Source organism: Panthera onca, chromosome B1 (assembly GCF_046562875.1).
Source record: "Panthera onca isolate mPanOnc1 chromosome B1, mPanOnc1 haplotype 2, whole genome shotgun sequence".
NCBI lineage: Eukaryota > Metazoa > Chordata > Mammalia > Carnivora > Felidae > Panthera > Panthera onca.
In genome coordinates, this window is record NC_138342.1 from 168,976,979 (window position 1) to 168,994,410 (window position 17,432).

At 44.4% G+C, this 17,432-nt stretch overlaps 1 protein-coding gene across 4 annotated transcripts; it reads left to right on the top strand.

Annotated features, from left to right (window-relative positions):
* Window positions 1–1,347: 1,347 nt before the first annotated feature.
* Window positions 1,348–16,461, top strand: NPM2 (nucleophosmin/nucleoplasmin 2). Of its 4 annotated transcripts, XM_060653348.3 has the most exons (9): window positions 1,349–1,843; window positions 2,190–2,279; window positions 2,381–2,466; window positions 2,618–2,743; window positions 14,140–14,230; window positions 15,021–15,205; window positions 15,378–15,412; window positions 16,253–16,286; window positions 16,368–16,461. In XM_060653348.3, exons 2-9 carry the CDS (start codon window positions 2,222–2,224, stop codon window positions 16,410–16,412), a joined length of 660 nt encoding a protein of 219 aa, XP_060509331.1. In that variant the 5' UTR covers window positions 1,349–1,843; window positions 2,190–2,221; the 3' UTR covers window positions 16,413–16,461. The 4 variants fall into 4 exon arrangements, with proteins under 4 accessions (XP_081651751.1, XP_060509331.1, XP_060509330.1 ...); XM_060653347.3 differs by lacking the exon at window positions 15,378–15,412 and having other exon boundaries at window positions 1,354–1,843; XM_078445462.2 differs by lacking the exon at window positions 15,378–15,412 and having other exon boundaries at window positions 1,354–1,843; window positions 16,253–16,461.
* The last annotated feature ends 971 nt before the right edge of the window (window positions 16,462–17,432 follow it).

Here is a 17,432-nt window from a genome sequence, read left to right on the forward strand (position 1 = left end):
GGTATTTATCAAACAAAAACTAAAACATATGTCCATGCAAAGACTTGTTCATGTTATTTTTATTCATGATATATGTCTAAAACTGAAAACTACCCAAATATGCATCAACGGGTATATCAGTCAGGGACATATCACAAGGAATTGGCTTATGCGGCTCTGGGGGCTAGCAACAAGTCTGAAATCCACAGGGCAGGTCATCAGAAAAAGCAAACTGGAAGCTCTCTGGTAGGAGCTGAAGCCGCAGTCCACAGGCAGAACTTTTTCAGGGAAACCTCCCACCCACATTACTGACAGTAATCTTTATATAAAGGCAGCTGATTATAGGTGTTAATCACCTCTACAAAATGCCTTCACAGCCACACCATTAGCATTTGACTGAACAAGTAGGTATGATAGCCTAGCCAAGTTGACACATAAAACTGACCAGCACATGCATGAGTATACAAATCATGGATAAACAATAAACAGAAACAAACTACTGATACAAACAACAATATGGGTAAATAACTCTCAAAACACATTTTGTTCAACAAAAGGACTGGTGAAAAGACCCTGTAGGATTCTACTTATATGAAATTCTAGAACAGTCAATGATGTCCACAGTGTCAGAAAGCAGGTAAATGCCTGATGCCAATTAGGCATTGATGTGAGGATACTGACCACAAAGGGAAACCAGAAAATTTGGGAGAGTGATGGATATTGTAACTGGACTGTGGTGGTGGCTACCCAGGTATATACATTTGTCAAAATTCATCAAATTATACACTTTAAATGAGTGCCTTTTAAGACATAAATTATTTCTCAATAAAGTGGACATGTTAAAAAGGAAAAACTAAAAGCTGATTCCTGCACAGCACAAGCTCCAATCAAGGTTCCAGAGAGACATATCCAGTTCCTCTAGCACTATTTTTGGAAAAGACTAACCTTTCCTTATTAAATTACCTTGGCACTTTTGTTGAAAAGCACTGAACTTTATGTGTAGGTGAGAAGTTTCCAGAATGGAAAGGAAGGGTAAAAATGCAATCTGATCAACTATACTTCATTTTTAAAAAGGGGTTGGGGGAGGAAGGAAAGAAAAGGAATTCAAAGAGAGAGATCCCTGGTTATTTCTGACTCCCAGAGATGATTCATGTGCAGAGTAGGACAAAGGGGGATGTGGCCGGCTGAAAGGCAGCGTCCTTTCCACCACCCCCAACCACAGTGCCGTGTGAGCTGCTGTTTGTTAGATGACTGGCCCTGGTAAAGTCACTCACTGGACCCTATAGTGTATTCCTCACCAGCTGCCACAGCTGGTGACCTCTGGTGTCCTAACTCATCCCCACCCCCTTCCTGTCCGTGGGACAAATTATCCTTCTGGAAACAGGGCTCTTCTTCTCTGGGGCCCAAAACCCTGGGGGACGGGCCCTCCTGGCCTTGGAAAAGGCCCACACCGAGAGGGTATGAAAAAAGGAAGGCGTTGAGCAGGAAAAAGCCTTAATGCTGCTTCCCACTGGGTGGCAACGCAAGTCCAAGCTAGGCGATCTCACCCAGTAGGCCTCGGTGAATCCCCAGGGGCCATGAAGGTGGTGCTCACAGCGCGGTCCTCGACCAGCAGCAGCAACTTCACCTGGAAACCCGTTAGAATGCAAATTACCTCGGCCCCACCCAGCCCTGCACGACCAGAAACTGGCGCTGGCACCTAGCTCGGTGCTTTAACGAGCCCTCCAGGTGCGCCGAGGCACGAAGAGCAACGAATGGAGGAGCGGAATGGGGAAAGAAGGGCCTCTCCTTTAAGACGGAGCGGACGCCCCCCGCCGCCCCTTCCCGGGCCTCCTAACATCCTGCAGCGGCCGGCGGCTCTCAGGTGCGGCTGCGAGGAGGCCGGAGTGAGGGAGCCCGAGGCGCCCAGCGCACAGGGCCGGTGAGGCGGAGGCGGGCTGGCGAGCGGGTCTGGCGCCAGGGGAAGTACAGCCGGGACCGCTACGGCGCCGACGGGGCCCCCGGGCGCAGCGGGCCGGCGCCCAGCACCTTTCCAGCCCGGGCAACCTCAGCGTCGCCCCCACCCCCACCCCACCCGGCACCGCTGGCTCCGGGCTGCGGGGTTGGACGGCTGCGCCCGCCAGGGGCTCGGAATCCGGGGCGGCCGGCCGGGATGCGGGCGGGAGCGGGGAACCGGGCCTCGCCTCACGGCGGGCGCCCCTTCCTCACAGCCGCCGGGACCCCGGCGCCCGCGCCCAGAGTCATGAACCGCAGCAGCACGAGCAGCGCGGCCGAGAAGGCGCCCACAGCCATGCTCTGGGGTGAGTGAGGGTCCGGCGGGTGGAGGGTGGGGAGGGAGGCGGAGGAGAAACGGGGAGCCTCCCTGAGCCGGCCCGGCCCCCTCGCTGCCCTCCTTCCGCAGGCTGTGAGCTAAACCAGGAGAAGAGGACCTGGACCGTCAAACCCCAGAAGGAAGGGAAGCAGGACTGTAAGCTGTTGCTCAGTACGGTGGGTGTCCCGGCCCCCAGGAGGGGATGGTAGGATGGACTCGGGAGGGACGTGGCCAGCTGCGGGGGAGCAGGTGGGGGCTCTCTGGTCTCTGCAGGTGGAACAGGGGTTCCCTCCGGTGTTGAGGTGGCCTGTCTTCAAACGCTCTCAGATTTGCTTGGGGGAGAAAGCCAAAGAAGAGATGAACCTCGTGGAAATCCTGCCCCCAGCCAGCCAGGAAGACAAGAAAGCCAAGCCCATCACCATCGCCTCTCTTCAGGCCTCGGTGCTCCCCATGGTGAGCCTCCCTACCCCATCCCCCCCGCCCCCGCAGGCTTCGGGAGGCTGCCTGCCCCGGGCACTCACCGCCCTCCTGAGTGGGTGTGGACGGACAAAGGTGGGATACAGCCGTTCTTCAGGAATGCAGTCCCGCCAGGGGGCCGTATAGCCAATGACTTTGAGCCTTGGACTTAGGAGGCAGGGAGCCCCGTTTCCATCCCAGCTCACCTTTTCCCAGCTTGGGCAAGTTAACCTCTCTTCAAAATCACGTTTTTAAACTTTTTGATGCTGGTGACAGGACACTGTTGATGACTTCCACATTGATTGTGTATCCAGAAGTTCTCTTATCTCTAGTAATTTGTGTTGAGTTCTCTATGCAAATCATCATTGTTAATGGCAGTTTTTGTATCTTTTTTTTTTTTTTTTTTTTTTTTTAATTATACTACACGGTCTAGGACCTCCAGTGTACTATCGAGGAAGATTGTAATGGTAGATGTCCTTGTTCCTTTCTTAATACATATATGTATATTTTTAAAGGAGTGCTTCTAACGTTTCTCCATTAAGTGTGGCACATCTGATAAGACGATAACTTCCTTTTTCAAGTTAAGGAAGTCCCCATCTAGTCCTGCTCTGCGTTTTAAAATTGAGATTTCTTCTTTTTAATCAAAAATGGTTATCAAGTGCTTTTTTAGATTTAGATGATCATAGGTTCTTTCTTCTTTAACCTGTTAAGGTGGTGAGTTATATTAATAGAATACTCTTCAGCCAACTTTGCATTCCTAAGATAAACACTGATTGATCATACTGTGAATTTCTAGATTTGCTTTGCTAATATATTTTTTAAAAATTTAAATCTTACATACTCGTGAGGTTGGCCTATCTTATTTGGGTGTCAAGGTACACTAGCCTCATGAACTGGGGGATGGAGTGTTCTCTCCTTCTATATGGTGGAACAGTGAATGTAAGACCGGTATCATCTGTCCCTGAAGATCTGGGAGTCCCATCTGTAAAACTGCCCCAAAACTCCCCCCCCCCCCCACCCCCATCTATGAGCTCTCCCTAGATCTCCTTCATTCCCAGGGTTTTATTTTTAAAGACCATCTATACAAATCAAAACTTTGATATTTATTTCTATACACCCAATCCCTCTCTTGTGCTCCAGATCCTGTGTCCAACTCAGTGTATTTAATAGATATCTAAGAGATAACCCAAACTTAACAAATCCAAATCCAGATTCTTGATTTTTATCTATAATCTCTTCTCCCACCCCCAAACCTGAGCCTCTCCCAGAATATAATTGCTCTTCCAGTTATTCAGGACAAAAACTTCTTTCTCTAACACCACATATCACCAGCAAATCCTGTTGGCTCTGCCTTCACAGTGTACCCCCATCTGACCACCTGTCACCACCATGTCCTGGCCCAGGTGCTCAGTTTTATTGCAGAGTCTCCTAACTGGTCCACCAACCCCCACCCTTGGTTCCTTATAGTCTATTCCAGGGTTCCACAAACTACAGGATTAAATCCAGCCTACTGCGTGTTTTTGTAAATGAAGTATTATTGAAACACAGGCACGCTCCTTCATTTTGTATATTATCCGTACCTGTTTTCCCTTGGTAACAGAACTGAGTAGTCTCCACAGAGACCATAAGGCTCACAAGCCTAAAATACTGGATATCTACAGAAAAAAGTTCCCCAATTTCTGGTCTATTCTATGTATGCACCAGGTGCCAGAAGGATCCTTTTAAACAAAAGTCAGACCATGTCGCTTCTCTGTTAGAACACTTATGCCAGTGGCTTCCCATTTCACTTAGAATGAAATCCAAGATCCTTTATGTTCTGGCTCTTAGAAACCTCTCTTAAACTCACCCTTTGCTACTCTCCCCTCCCTAATCCTGCTCAAACTACACTGGCTTTCTTGATTGTACCTTGAAAATTTCAAACATACCCCCTTCCTGGGAGTCTTGCATTTACTGTTCCCCATGCTAGGAATTCACTTGCCCCTCACTTCAGCCTTTGTTCATATGTCACCTCATTCAAGAAGTCTTTCCCAGGGCACCTGGGTGGCTCAGTTGGTTGGGCTCTCAATCATGGCTAAGGTCTTGATCTCACAGTCGTGAGTTTGGTCCCCGTGTCTGACGTGAATCCTGCTTTAAAAAAAAGTCTTCCCGACCACAAACCGCATCCCCTCTTCCTACCCTTCCGTAACCACTTTTTCTCCATTGGAACCCATCACTGCCTTCAGTTTTCATCTGTGCCTGTCTTTCTCCCCAACAAGGATACAAGCTCCAAGACAGCAAAGACTTTGCCTTTTCATTTACTGCCTTAGCCATAATGCCTATATACCATATGTTATGGTATGTTGTAGAAACTGGTATATTGTAGACACTCAACATATAATGAGTGAGTAAGGAAGTGAACAAACTGTGTGCAACTGGTTTGATTTTAAACTATTGTCATTTAAGTTTTAGGTCTAGATGTTTCCATTTCTTTGAGTCAGTTTTTATATCTGCTTTATTGAGATATAATTTATATACAGTAAGATCCACCAGTGTTAAGTATACCACTTGATGCATTTGATAAATGTATATAATTTTGTAACTACCACTGCAATCAAAGTAGAGAAAAATTTCCTTCACCCCCCAAAATTTCCTCATGCCTCTTTGCGGTCAGCCCTTTCCACCTATCACTGCCTCTGGCAACCATTGATCTACTTTCACTACTCTTTTGTCTTGTCTAGAATTTCATTTAAAGGGAATCATGCAATACATAGTGTCTGGTACCTGGCTTTTTTCACTTAGCATAATGCTTTGAGATTTATCTATGTTGTTGGTGAAACAGTAATGTGCTCCTTTTTTATGTCTGAGTAACATTCTATTTTACAAGTACATATATATGTCAAGATTTATTTATTCATTCACTTGTTAGCAGACATTTGGATAGTTTCTAGTTTTTTGTTTTTTGGGGTTTTTTTTCATTTTTGAGAAAGAGTCTAAGCAGGGGAGGGGCAGAGAGACAGAGTGGGACAGAGGATCCCAAGCAGGCTCCGCGCTGACAGCAGTGAGCCCAAGGCAGGGCTCAAACTCACAAATTGTGAGATCATGATCTGAGCCAAAATCAGACGCTCAACCAACTGAGCCCCCCAGGTGCCCTGGGTAGTTTCTAGTTTTATACTATGAATAAAGCTGCTATGAAGTTTGAGTGTATTTGTATGCACATGTTTTCATTTCTCTTGTGTAAATACCTAGGAGTAATACTGCAGAATCATTAGTAAGCATAGGTTAAACTTTATTTCCCCCCTCCCATCCTCTTGGCATATGTTAAACCTTACACACCACTGCCAAACTATTTTCTGAATTACTACACCATTTTGCATTCCTACCAGTTGTTTCACATCCTCCCCAACACTTTGCATTGTCAGTCTTAATTGTAGCCATTCATAAATTTAGGCCATATGTATAGTGGCATCTCATTGTGGTTATTATTTATATTTCTTTGATGACTAGTGATATTGACCATCTTGTTGTCTGGTCATTTGATATCTTCTTTTGTAAAATGCCTGTTTAGATGTTTTGCCCATTTTTAAATCAAGTTATTGAGTTGTAGAAGTTCTTTATATATTTTGGATACAAGTCTTTTATCAAAAATATTTATTTCAAATATTTTCTGCTAGTACATGACTTGCCTTTTCATTCATAATGATTTCTTCAAAGAGCACAAGTTTTTAATTTTTATGAAGTCCAATTTGGTATTTTCTCCTCTTATGGTTCTTTTTTTTTGGGGGGGGGGGTGTCCTGAGAAATCATTGCCTAAACTAAGGTCGCAAATGTCTTTTTCTAAGCTTTCTTCTAGAAGTGCTATTGTTTAAGCTCTTACATTTGTCTGTATTCCTCCATTTCAAGATAATTTTTTTGTATGGTATAAAATAAGCGTAGAGAAACATTTTTTTCCCAAGCTGATACCCACTGCTCTAGCACTATTTTCTTTTTTTTTTTTTTTTTAAGACTGTCCTTTCACTATACAATTATGCTGGCATTTTGCTATAAATCAGTTGCCTGTGTATGTATGCATGTATTCCTGTATTTTGTTTCATTGATTTGTATTTGTATCTTTACTCTCATGACAGACTGATTTGATTATTATAGTTTTGTAGTTAGTCTTAAAATTAGTGTGTCTTCCAACTTTGTTTTTCTTTTCCAAAATTGTGTTGGCAATTCTAGGTCCTGAACATTTCCACATAGATTTCAAAATAGGCTTTCTTTGAAAATCAGTCTGTTGATGGGGCGCCTGGGTGGCGCAGTCGGTTGGGCGTCCGACTTCAGCCAGGTCACGATCTCGCGGTCCGTGATTTCCAGCCCCGCGTCAGGCTCTGGGCTGATGGCTCAGAGCCTGGAGCCTGTTTCCGATTCTGTGTCTCCCTCTCTCTCTGCCCCTCCCCCGTTCATGCTCTGTCTCTCTCTGTCCCAAAAATAAATAAACGTTGAAAAAAAAAAATTAAAAAAAAAAAAGAAAAGAAAAAATCAGTCTGTTGGGTTGTGACTGAGATTGTATTGAATCTATAGACTATTTTGGGGGGAATTGGCATCTTAACAATTTTTAGTCATTAATAATTGAGCATATGTTTCTCTATTTGTTTAAGTCTTTCACTTTTTACTCTAATGTATGTCTTTAACTTAACTTTTCCTAGTAATATTTTGTAGTTTTCAGGGAACTGGTTGTGTACATACTTTGTAGATCTACCCCAACATACTGCTATATTTGATTTTAGGTGCTATTGAAAATGGTATTAAAGTATTTAATGAAAGATAACTCACATGCCATAAGCTTCACCTATTACGTGTACAATCAGATGGTTTTTAGTAAATTAAAAGTTGTATGCCCATCACAGCCTAAGTGTAGAACATTCTCATCACCCTCAAAAGTAATCCCATACCTACTAGCAGTCACTCCCCATTTCCCACACTCACCTGCAACACTAGGCAGCTGTTCATCTATTTTCTGCCTATTTTTGGCTACTCTAGACAGTTCATATAAATGGAATCCCAAAACGTGTGGTCTTTTGTGACTACTCCTTTCACAGCATAATGTGTGGTGTGTTTTTTTTTTAATGTTTATTTATTTTTGAGAGAGAGAGAGTGGCAGAGCGTGAGCAGAGGAGGGGCAGAGAGAGAGGAAGACACAGAATTCAAAGCAGGCTCCAGGCTCTGAGCTATCAGCCCAGAGCCCCATGCAAGGCTCAAACTCGTGAACCGCGAGATTATGACCTGAACCAAAGTCTCAGCCACCCAGGTAGCCCCACATAGCATTATGTTTTTAAGGTTCATCCATGTTGTAGCATATAGCACTACTTTCTTTTTATTGCCAAGTAATATCCATCATATGAATATATATGAAATCATCCATTCAGCAGCTGATGGACACCTGTTTTATGTCTACCTTTTGGCTATTATGAAGGCTGTTATGAACATTCATGTACAAACTTTTATATGAATATATGTTTTCATTGCTCTTGAGCATATCTCTGGGAGTGCAATTGCTAGGTCATTGTGGTAGCTTTATGTATGTAACATTTTGAGGAACTGCCAGATTATTTTCCAATGTAGTCACACCATTTTACAATCCCACCAACAGAATATGAGGATTCCACTTTCCCCACATCCTTGCAATACTTACCATTGTCTATAATTTTGATTAGTCATTTTAGTGGGTGTGAACTGACAGTTCAATGTGGTTTTGGTTTGCTTTACCTAATGGCTAATGATGTTGCATCTCTCTTCATGTGTTTATTGGTCATTTGTATATCTTTTTTGCAGAATTGTCTATTCAGGTCTTCATTTTTTTTTAAATTGCATTTGAGTTTGACATTTTAATATTGGTCTTTTTACTTTAAATTGTATGAGTGCTTTATATACTCTGCATACAAGCCCCTTATCAGATGATTTGCAAATATTTTCTCCCATTTTCTGAGTTGTCTTCTCAATTTCTTGATGATATCATTTGCAGCACAGAAGTTTTGAATTTTGATGTAGTCTAATTTCTATGTTTTATCTTGTTTCTTGTGCTGCTAGTATCAAATCTAAGAACTTGTCACCTAATCCAAGGTCATGAAAATTTGCTCCAATGTTTTCTTCTAGGGGTTTTATAGTTTTAACTCTTCTAGTTAATTAAGTCCATGATCTATTTGGAGTTCATTTTTGTGTATAGTATAACGTATGCAAATGTATTTTTAAATTTCATTTTATCATTGTTCAGTAGTAGTATATAGTTACATAATTGCGTTGGGTTTTTTTGCTATTATTTGACCTTGCGAAACTTGCATAGAAATCCTAGCAGCTTTTTGTTGATTCCTTATGGATTTATTCATGTCATCTGTGAATAAAGTCAGTTCAACTTCTTGCATTCTTTTTTCTTGTCTTCCTTCACTGACTAGGACCTCAAATATAATGTCAAATAAAAGTGGTGACAGCATGTCTGTCCTTGCCTTTTTCTCTTCTACCAGTGTTCAGCCTTCTACCATGAAGACACATGAAGGATTTTTGTACAGATGTCCTATATGAGGATGAGGATGTTCCCTTCTGGTTCTAATTTATTGAGATGCTGTTGAGTTTTGTCCAAGAATTTTTTTCTGCATCTATTGAGGGGTTTTTTGGCCTCCTTTATTAAGTGGCAAATTACATTTATTGATTTTTTTTCAAATGTTATTTTTATTAACTTTTAGTTTTTTTATTTTAGGTAGGCTCCACACTTAAAGTGGAGCTGACACTCATGACCCTGAGATTAAGAATGTCATGCTCTACCAACTGAGCCAGCTAGGCACCCCATCAAATTTTAAACCCATTGTACATTCTTGGGGTAAGCCCCATTTGATCATGATATATTATCCTTTTATATATTACTGGATTCCATTTGCTAATATTTTATTAAGGATATTTGTTTTGGGGCACCTGGCTGGCTCAGTCAGGAGAGCGTGTGGCTCTTAATCTCAGGGTTGTAAGTTTGAGCTCCACACTGGGTGTAGAGATTACTTAAAAATAGTATCTTTTTAAAAAATATTTGTGTCTACATTTATGAACAACATTGGACTGTACTTTTCTTGTCATGCTTTTATCTGGTTTTAGTGTTAGGGTCATGCTGGCCTCATAAAATGAGAAGGAAAGTATTCTCTCCTTTTTTGTTTTCTGAAACAGTTTGTGTAACTTTGGTATTTTTTTCTTAAATGTTTTGATAGAATTCATGTGAAGCAATCTGGTTAACTGCAAGTTAAATTTCTTTAATAAATTTAGGACAGTTTGGGTTGTTTTTCTTAAGAGAGATTCGTTTATGTCTTTCAAGGAGTTTTTCCATTTTGTCCCCATTGTCAAATTCATTGGCATAGGGTTGTCCATAATATTTCCTTTCTTCCTCTTCTGTAAAATCTGTAGTAAACTCTGCTGTCTTATTCCTGATATTGATAATTTGTGTCTTCTTCCCCTTTTCTTTGTGCAGTCTGGTTAGAGGTTTAATATTTTTATCCATCTTTTTCAAGAACCAGCTTCTGGTCTCAACTTTTCTCTATTGTTTACCCACTTTTGTATTTTATTGATCTCTGTTCTTTATTTCCTTTCTTCTGTCTGTGTGGGTTTTAATTTGCTCTTTTTCTAGTTTTGTAAGGCAGAATCTTACATTATTGATTTAATTTTTTTTCTCACTTCTCTGTATACCTCTTTTTTTGTTGTTGTTTTATTTTTTTAACGTTTACTTATGTTTGAGACCAAGAGAGAGAGCATGAACAGGGGAGGGTCAGAGAGAGGGAGACACAGAATCTGAAACAGGCTCCAGGCTCTGAGCTGTCAGCACAGAGCCCGACGCGGGGCTCGAACTCACAGACTGCGAGATCATGACCTGAGCCGAAGTCAGCCGCTCAACCGACCAAGTCACCCAGGCGCCCCTCTGTATACCTCTTAAGGTGTCTTCACACAAGCACCATCCACCAAATTCTGCTTGCAACTCACTGGTCCAGAAATTAGTATTGCGGTCACTGCCAACTGCACAGGAAACTGGGGAATACGGTCTATGGCGGGTACAATATTAGGGCGCTGATATTATGGGAAAAGGGAAGAATGGATATTGGATAAGCAATGAGAAGCCTCTGCCACATCTGGTAAATATGTCTCCATATCTTCAACATTTCTATGTGCTCACATTTTAGGCATGTATCTTATAAGCAGTAAGTAGCTAAACTTTGTTTTAATCTATCTAGCCAATAATATCCGTTTATGTTTACTGTGATGCTATCATACTTGGATTTATTTGTAACATGTACTTTGTGCTTCTATGTTCATTGATTTTTCATTTTTTCTTCCTTTTCCTTTTTCTGTCTTTTATTAGATTAAGGTTTCTTTCCCCCTTTTCCTTTCTACTGGTTTGGAACTGTAGAGTCTCACTCTACTTTTTAGCGTAGTTTTCCTTAATTTTTTAACAATCATACATGACCAATTTAAAATTAATGCTATATTCCTCTCTCCCATACAATCCAGGGAACTTTCCTGAGCACCCTTTTCTTAACCGACCTGTTATTATCATGTAGTGTTTTAGCTTCAACTTGTTTTAAACCCACTCAATACTAGTCATTACTAGTACTATTTTATTTTACAGTAATGCTTACTTGGATTTGTCTTAGTTGACCAAGTTGCTTGCTCACCACTGCTGCTCATATCCACTTCTTCCTTCTCAATTCGATTGTCAGCTTTTTGAGACCTCTTTTAATAGGTCTGGGAGGAGTGAACTTACTTGGGCTCTGCCTGGAAATGTCTTTATTTTACCCTCATTCCTTCATGGTAGTTTGGTTCTGTATAATTCTACACAGAGAGGTACTTTCCCTCAAAACGTTGAAGACGCCGTTCTGGTCTTCTGGTTTCTGACGTTGCTGTTGAAACCCTCAGTCTGTCTGCCTATTGTTCCTTTTCTGGACATCTGTCTTTCCTCTCTGGTTTATTTTAAGATAGCCTCTTTGTTTTTGGTATATACCATTTCACTATGGGATGTTCAGATGTACATTTACTTTTATTTATCTATTCAGGACCTAGGTTTCCTGGACATGAGGATCTGTGTCTTTGGTTGTTTCTAGAAGCTCTTGGTTATCACTTTGCACATTGTGTTGTTTCTAGTCCCTTACTGTGATTAGATGCATCTTAGATCTCATTCTGTCCTCTGTATCTCTCAGCCTCTCCTTCGTATTTCGTTCCTCTTGTCTCTGTGCTATGTACCGGGTCGTTTCTTCACAGCATGGTTCCAGTTTACTGATACTTGCTTTAGCTGGTGTATTCTTTTTAACCATTTGTTCAGTCTAGAAGCTGCATTTGGTTCTTGTTATTTCTCATAATACCTTGTTGTTATGCTTCTGATTCCTACTTCTATGTTTGTTTGACTTTCATCAACCTAATGTCATAACTGCTAGACTGTTCTTTTCTCTCTGGCTCTTGGCTGCATCGGTCTACAGTCGTCTCGTTTCCTTCTGCTCACTCTAGCAGGACCGTGCCTTGGACATTTTGTCACTTTACACGGTGAGGCATCTTCGTGGTTCCACTGTTTTCTCCAAGAGAATTCTGTGTGAGGAAAATTGACAGCACCCCAAGGGATTGGTTTTGTGCTTGTGCCTGCTGTTGGCCCCAGGAGTCACCAGCCTGGGATCTTATACGGGTCTGTTGGCTTCGCAGTGCCCACCAAGTGAATTCGAGCTTGGTGTGAGTGGCAGGTACAGCCATGGGTTTTTAAGTTCTCACAGGAGACTTCTTTTATCCCACATGCATTTCCTTATTCCCTTCCTTCAGTGGAGAGGAGTTCCTGGTGGGTGGGTTTGGGATTCTTCCGTCCCCCATCCTCGCCCCCGACCCTGGAGCTTCTTCCTGAGGTGCACCCGTGGAGGACCCCAGCCCCATTCAGTGGGCCCCGTGACCGCACGCCTCTCTGGAGCCCAGGCCTGTCTCCTGTCCATGAGCGCATGTTAAAACCCAAGGCCGAGGCTGTTTTCGGGCACATTTTCCCTTCAGCAGCTACAGCACTGGTGCTTGTGCGTGCTGCCCTCCTTTCTGGTGCACAGGGCCTCTTCCTTCTGTCCTGCTGTTCAACCAAGCAGTGAAAACATCGGAATACATTTTATCCAGCATTTCTAGGCATTGGTGGCTACAGAGTTTCAGTTTTTGCTTGTCTCCTTCCTGTCTGAGCCAGAAACTCTAAATTAATATCCCTAAGCCCCAGTTCCCTCCTCTGTAAAGGAACGGCCCCTCGTTGTGGGCTTGTTGTGAGGGGTTAAAAGAGGAAAGCAGGTGAAATGCTTAGCATAGGGCCTGGCATACGGTAGGAAGTCAATAAATTTGAGTATCATCACTGATACAATAGAAAATGTGGAAAGTTTGGAAGAGTATCAAGAAAAGAAACACCGTACTGTCCACTGAAAATTAGGGTTCACACTTAATAGAATTCTAACTTTATTCATATGTATATCCACACATGTAAGACAAAAGTAGTACTGTACATACAACTTTGCATCTGCTCTTCTCATTTGATTAGTGTCTTATTCGGGTTGGGCCACCATAACAAAGTACCAGAGAGTGAAGGACTTAATGTGCATCTATCTTGTCATAGTTGTAGAGGCTGAAAGTCTGAGACCAGGGTGCCAGTGTGGTCAGATTTGGGTAGGATCATCTTCCTAGCTTGCAGATGGATGCCTGTTCTCTGTGTCCTCACACAGCAGAGAGACAGAGACAGAGAGAAATCTCTGGTCTCCTTTATAAGGGCACCAGTCCCATCATGAGGGCCCAGCTCTCATGACCTCATCTAACCCTAATTACCTCCCAAAGGCCTCATCTCCAGATACTATCACATTGGAGGTTAGGGCTTCACATAAGAATTCGGCAGGGGCACGTGGATGGCTCAGTTAAGCATGTGACTTTCGGCTCAGGTCATGATCTCATGGCTTATGGGTTTGAGCCCCACCATTGAGCTCTGTGCTGACAACTCAGAGCCTGGAGCCTGCTTCGGAATCTGTGTTTCCATCTCTCTCTTCCCCATGAGTTCTCTCTCTCTCTCTCAAAAATAAACAAACATTAAAAAATGTTAAAAAAAAGAATTTGGGGGACACAATTTAATCTGTAGCCATCAGACTTCTCTAACAGCTGCCCCTCAGCTTAGAAGCCTGTCTGTGATCTTTAACAAGAATGGGATTATCAGATTCACAGTCTTCCATTTGAATCCACCTCAACAGGGAGGGCCAAGGGCTTAATAACACAATGAGGTCCAGAGAACCTGTGAAATGTGTGTAGTTGGGGTTTGGGGAATAAATTCTGAACGTTTCTATTAGACACCATCCCCCAGACAGGTGCCAGGCCTGAGTGAGCCCATCTTTTCTGCTCTTGCCCCTACATCCCTCCTTCTGCAGGTCATGATGGGATTGGAGCTTTCTCCTCCAGTCACTTTCCAGCTCCGGGCTGGCTCTGGACCCGTGTTCCTCAGTGGCCAGGAATGTTATGGTAAGTTGGAGCTTGGACCTGAGGCGGGTCTGACTATAGTGCCTAGCACAGGGCCAAGGGAATAGGTATTCAAACGCTGGATGGATTCTTGAATTACTAGAGAAAATCTCCAAAGGCAACGTGATGGCCGGTAGCCTGGAATGGAAGTTCTCCTTTACCTCCCCGCCATGTCCTCTGTGGGCTGCAGTCCTCTTGCCTGTACCATGAGGGTGGGTGTAGACTTGGTTTCATCTTCAAAGAGCCACTGTGAGGAATAAATGGGATACTCAGGGAGAAGCAGTTTGCATGATAGCTAGTACTAGCCCGCATGTAAAATGTTAGGTGCTATGAGGTATGTAGCTGGAGGAGCAATATAGGCTCTATCAAATCACTGTGCTGTTGACTCTTCTCATATCCTTCTCAGCCCAGTTGTGCCTCTGTATCAGGGTACAGTTACTCAAAAACCCTGCCAGGCTCCACTTCCCTTAGGATGAGGTCTAAATTCCTTAGCTGCTGTTTCCATTTCCTCCCTTCCCTTGTGCTCTCTGCTCACCCTCACCCTCCTCTGAATCCTTCCCAGCCAGAGCCACAGCTTACCACCTCACCTGCCCTCCTCTACCACCCCAGCTTTCTGGGGTCCCGGACCCCTCACTCCATCTGAGCTTCCACTTTGTCAGGCCAGAAAGGGTCTCTAGGAAGCGGCAGGTGCTGGCTTTCCCAAGGCAGCTCTGAGAGCAAGACCGATCGTGGAACAGGAGCTAGGCCAAGACCTGGAGCTCAGCATCCCTGCTCCCTTTCCATACCCTCACAGACACTTCAGACCTGTCCTGGGAGGAGGAGGAGGAGGAGGAGGAGCTGGAGGAGGAGGAAGAGGAGGAAGATGACAGCGATGATGATGACGATGATGATGTTGATGTAGATGTGTCCCTAGAGGAGGAGACCCCTATTAAACAAGTCAAGAGGCTAGCATCCCAGAAGCAGACAGGTGTTGCCAAGGTGAGGGAAGGGACACCCCCCCCCCCCACAGGCTCCTCAGAAACCTGGGCCAGGCCTCCTGAGTTGAGTGTGAGTGTACAGAGGCCTGGGGTCCTGCCAGGTGCCCAGCAGGAGTCTGCTGGCCCTGGACCCTGCCCTAACTGTCCCCATGCTGCTTGTGTTTGCTTCCCAGAAAAAAAAGGTGGAAAAAGAAGAGGAGGCAGTGAGGTAACTCTTTCCATCTGTTAACGTGGCCAAAATCTTACAGCTGAAGCCTATAGGGTTAGAAAGGGTCTGGCGTGTGTGCATGTTTGTGACCACACAGGTGTGCTGTCTCTGATGGCCGGCACAGCCTTTTTTGGAAGGCATCAAAGTACTTATCTTCTGACCTAATTCCACTCATGGTAACCCCTTCCCAAGGACCCCATCCAAAATACAGGTAAAATCATATGCACTAAGAAACTGATCCCTGCATTATTCAAGTAATAGTGAAAAATGGAAGCATTCTAAGTGTCTACCAATATAGTAGATTAAGCTGGGTCACATTTTCCCAGTAGAATGTGACATAATGCCTATGAAGAATATAGCATCCTGGAAAGTGTTTACAGAATTTAAAAAGAACAGGATCTTAAATCATTTTCATGTTATTTCACATGTTTTTAGAAGAAAAAGCAAAAAGTCCTGCAAGGAAACACACCAAAATGTTAATACCGGTGGGAGGTAAAGAAACAAGTGATTTCTATTTGCTATATTTTGTGCAATGTAGTTAAATATTACTTTTATAATGAAAGAGACCTATTTGTGATAAATAAAGGAAAGCAGGTGGAAGTCTAACAAGAAAACACCTCTTGTTAAGAGAGAGTCAGAATGGTCCCAGCAGGTGACGGGGTGGAGAGGTGAATTCTGCAGCCTCCCAGCTCTCCATACACAGCCCCTGGCTTTCCTGGAAGTGGCCAGGGCCCTGCATTGCAGTGTAGGCATTAGGAGGTTCTGGGCTACTGGTGTCCTGCTGAGCTCTCTCTCTTTCTCACCCTCATCCCCTCTCCTGGCCTCCCCACCCTATTCCAGACCCAGCCTTAAAGACAAGAGTACTGTGAAAAAGGTAAGTACCAGGAGAAGGGGCTGGTCTTCCTGGGGGCAAAGGGAGGGAGTGGGACTCTGGTGCCCTCCCTTCTCTCCATAGGCCAAACCCACACTCAAACCTAAAAAGCCAGGATCCAAGAAATGAGGAGCCAGGAGTGGCCTGGCTGCAGTGACGGAGGGAGAGCCAGCTAGAACACCATACAGAGTGGCCTTCCTGCGGGTGTGCTGCAACCCCATGTTCCCCCCCACCCAGCCTCTCTCCCTCTGAGTCTGAATGTGATGGAGCTGTTGGGGGCAACACAAGGGGCCCACACTCCAACTATCAAGTTTCGGCAGGACCTGGAGGGAAGAGCCCTGACCTCAGAGCCCCAATAAATTTTGCTTTGCCGGGACCTTGTTTCTGCCATCTGTTCCAGAGGGCCTGTCCTTATTGCTGGCTGCAGTGAGCCCGTGTGCCCAGCAGAGGGAGGCCATGTGCCAGCACACCCCTACCTGGTGGCTGGCCCGCCACCTGGACTGAAGCTGAGGCACCCAGCCAGCCAGCTGGGCTCTGTTCTGTTCTTTCATCTCCCTCTCATGTCCTCAAACTCCCACCCATTCCAACCCCCCCAGCTTTGGGACAAAAAACCAAGGGTCTCAACCCCCTGCACAGCTTCAACTTTGTGCCCTTGTCCTGAGGGAGGGAGCTCCAGACATTGTGGGTCTTCCTGTGTCCACACTCCCTTCTGGCTGGTTTTCCAGGTAGAGAGTCAGAAGGCTAGAGCTGCCTGCCCCCCACTGGGAAGGGCCTTAGCCCCTGTCAGACTAGCCTGGGGATCTTCTCTCCTGGCCCTAATCACGTGTTCATTATCAAATGCACAGACCAGGACATCTATTGGAACCTCGGATCAATGCTAATGTTGCTCTCCCAGGCTTGCCTCTCCTGTTCAGGGTGAGCTCCTGTTCATTTGTGTGAAGATCTGTGTCAAGCAGGAGCCCAGAGGCCTGGACCTTCAAGGAAGCCCTCCCAGACAGGGCAGATGAGGCAGGCCTTGCAGAAGCTATTGAGGGTCTCTTACAGGGGTGGACAGGTAAACACTTTTAACTCTCATGCGAGGGTTCACCCAGGGCAATTCTCGGAGCCATGGGAACAGGGCTCAACAAATTGTTAGGGTAAGGCAATAGG

What these genes read in the sequence shown, in the direction of transcription:
- NPM2 (XM_081795625.1), top strand. Translation starts at nt 2,222, where the DNA reads ATGAACCGCAGCAGCACGAGCAGCGCGGCCGAGAAGGCGCCCACAGCC. An exon ending in GCCCACAGCCATGCTCTGGG is followed by an intron (nt 2,280 to 2,380) that starts GTGAGTGAGGGT and finishes CTCCTTCCGCAG; the next exon opens with GCTGTGAGCTAAACCAGGAG. An exon ending in GTAAGCTGTTGCTCAGTACG is followed by an intron (nt 2,467 to 2,617) that starts GTGGGTGTCCCG and finishes AAACGCTCTCAG; the next exon opens with ATTTGCTTGGGGGAGAAAGC.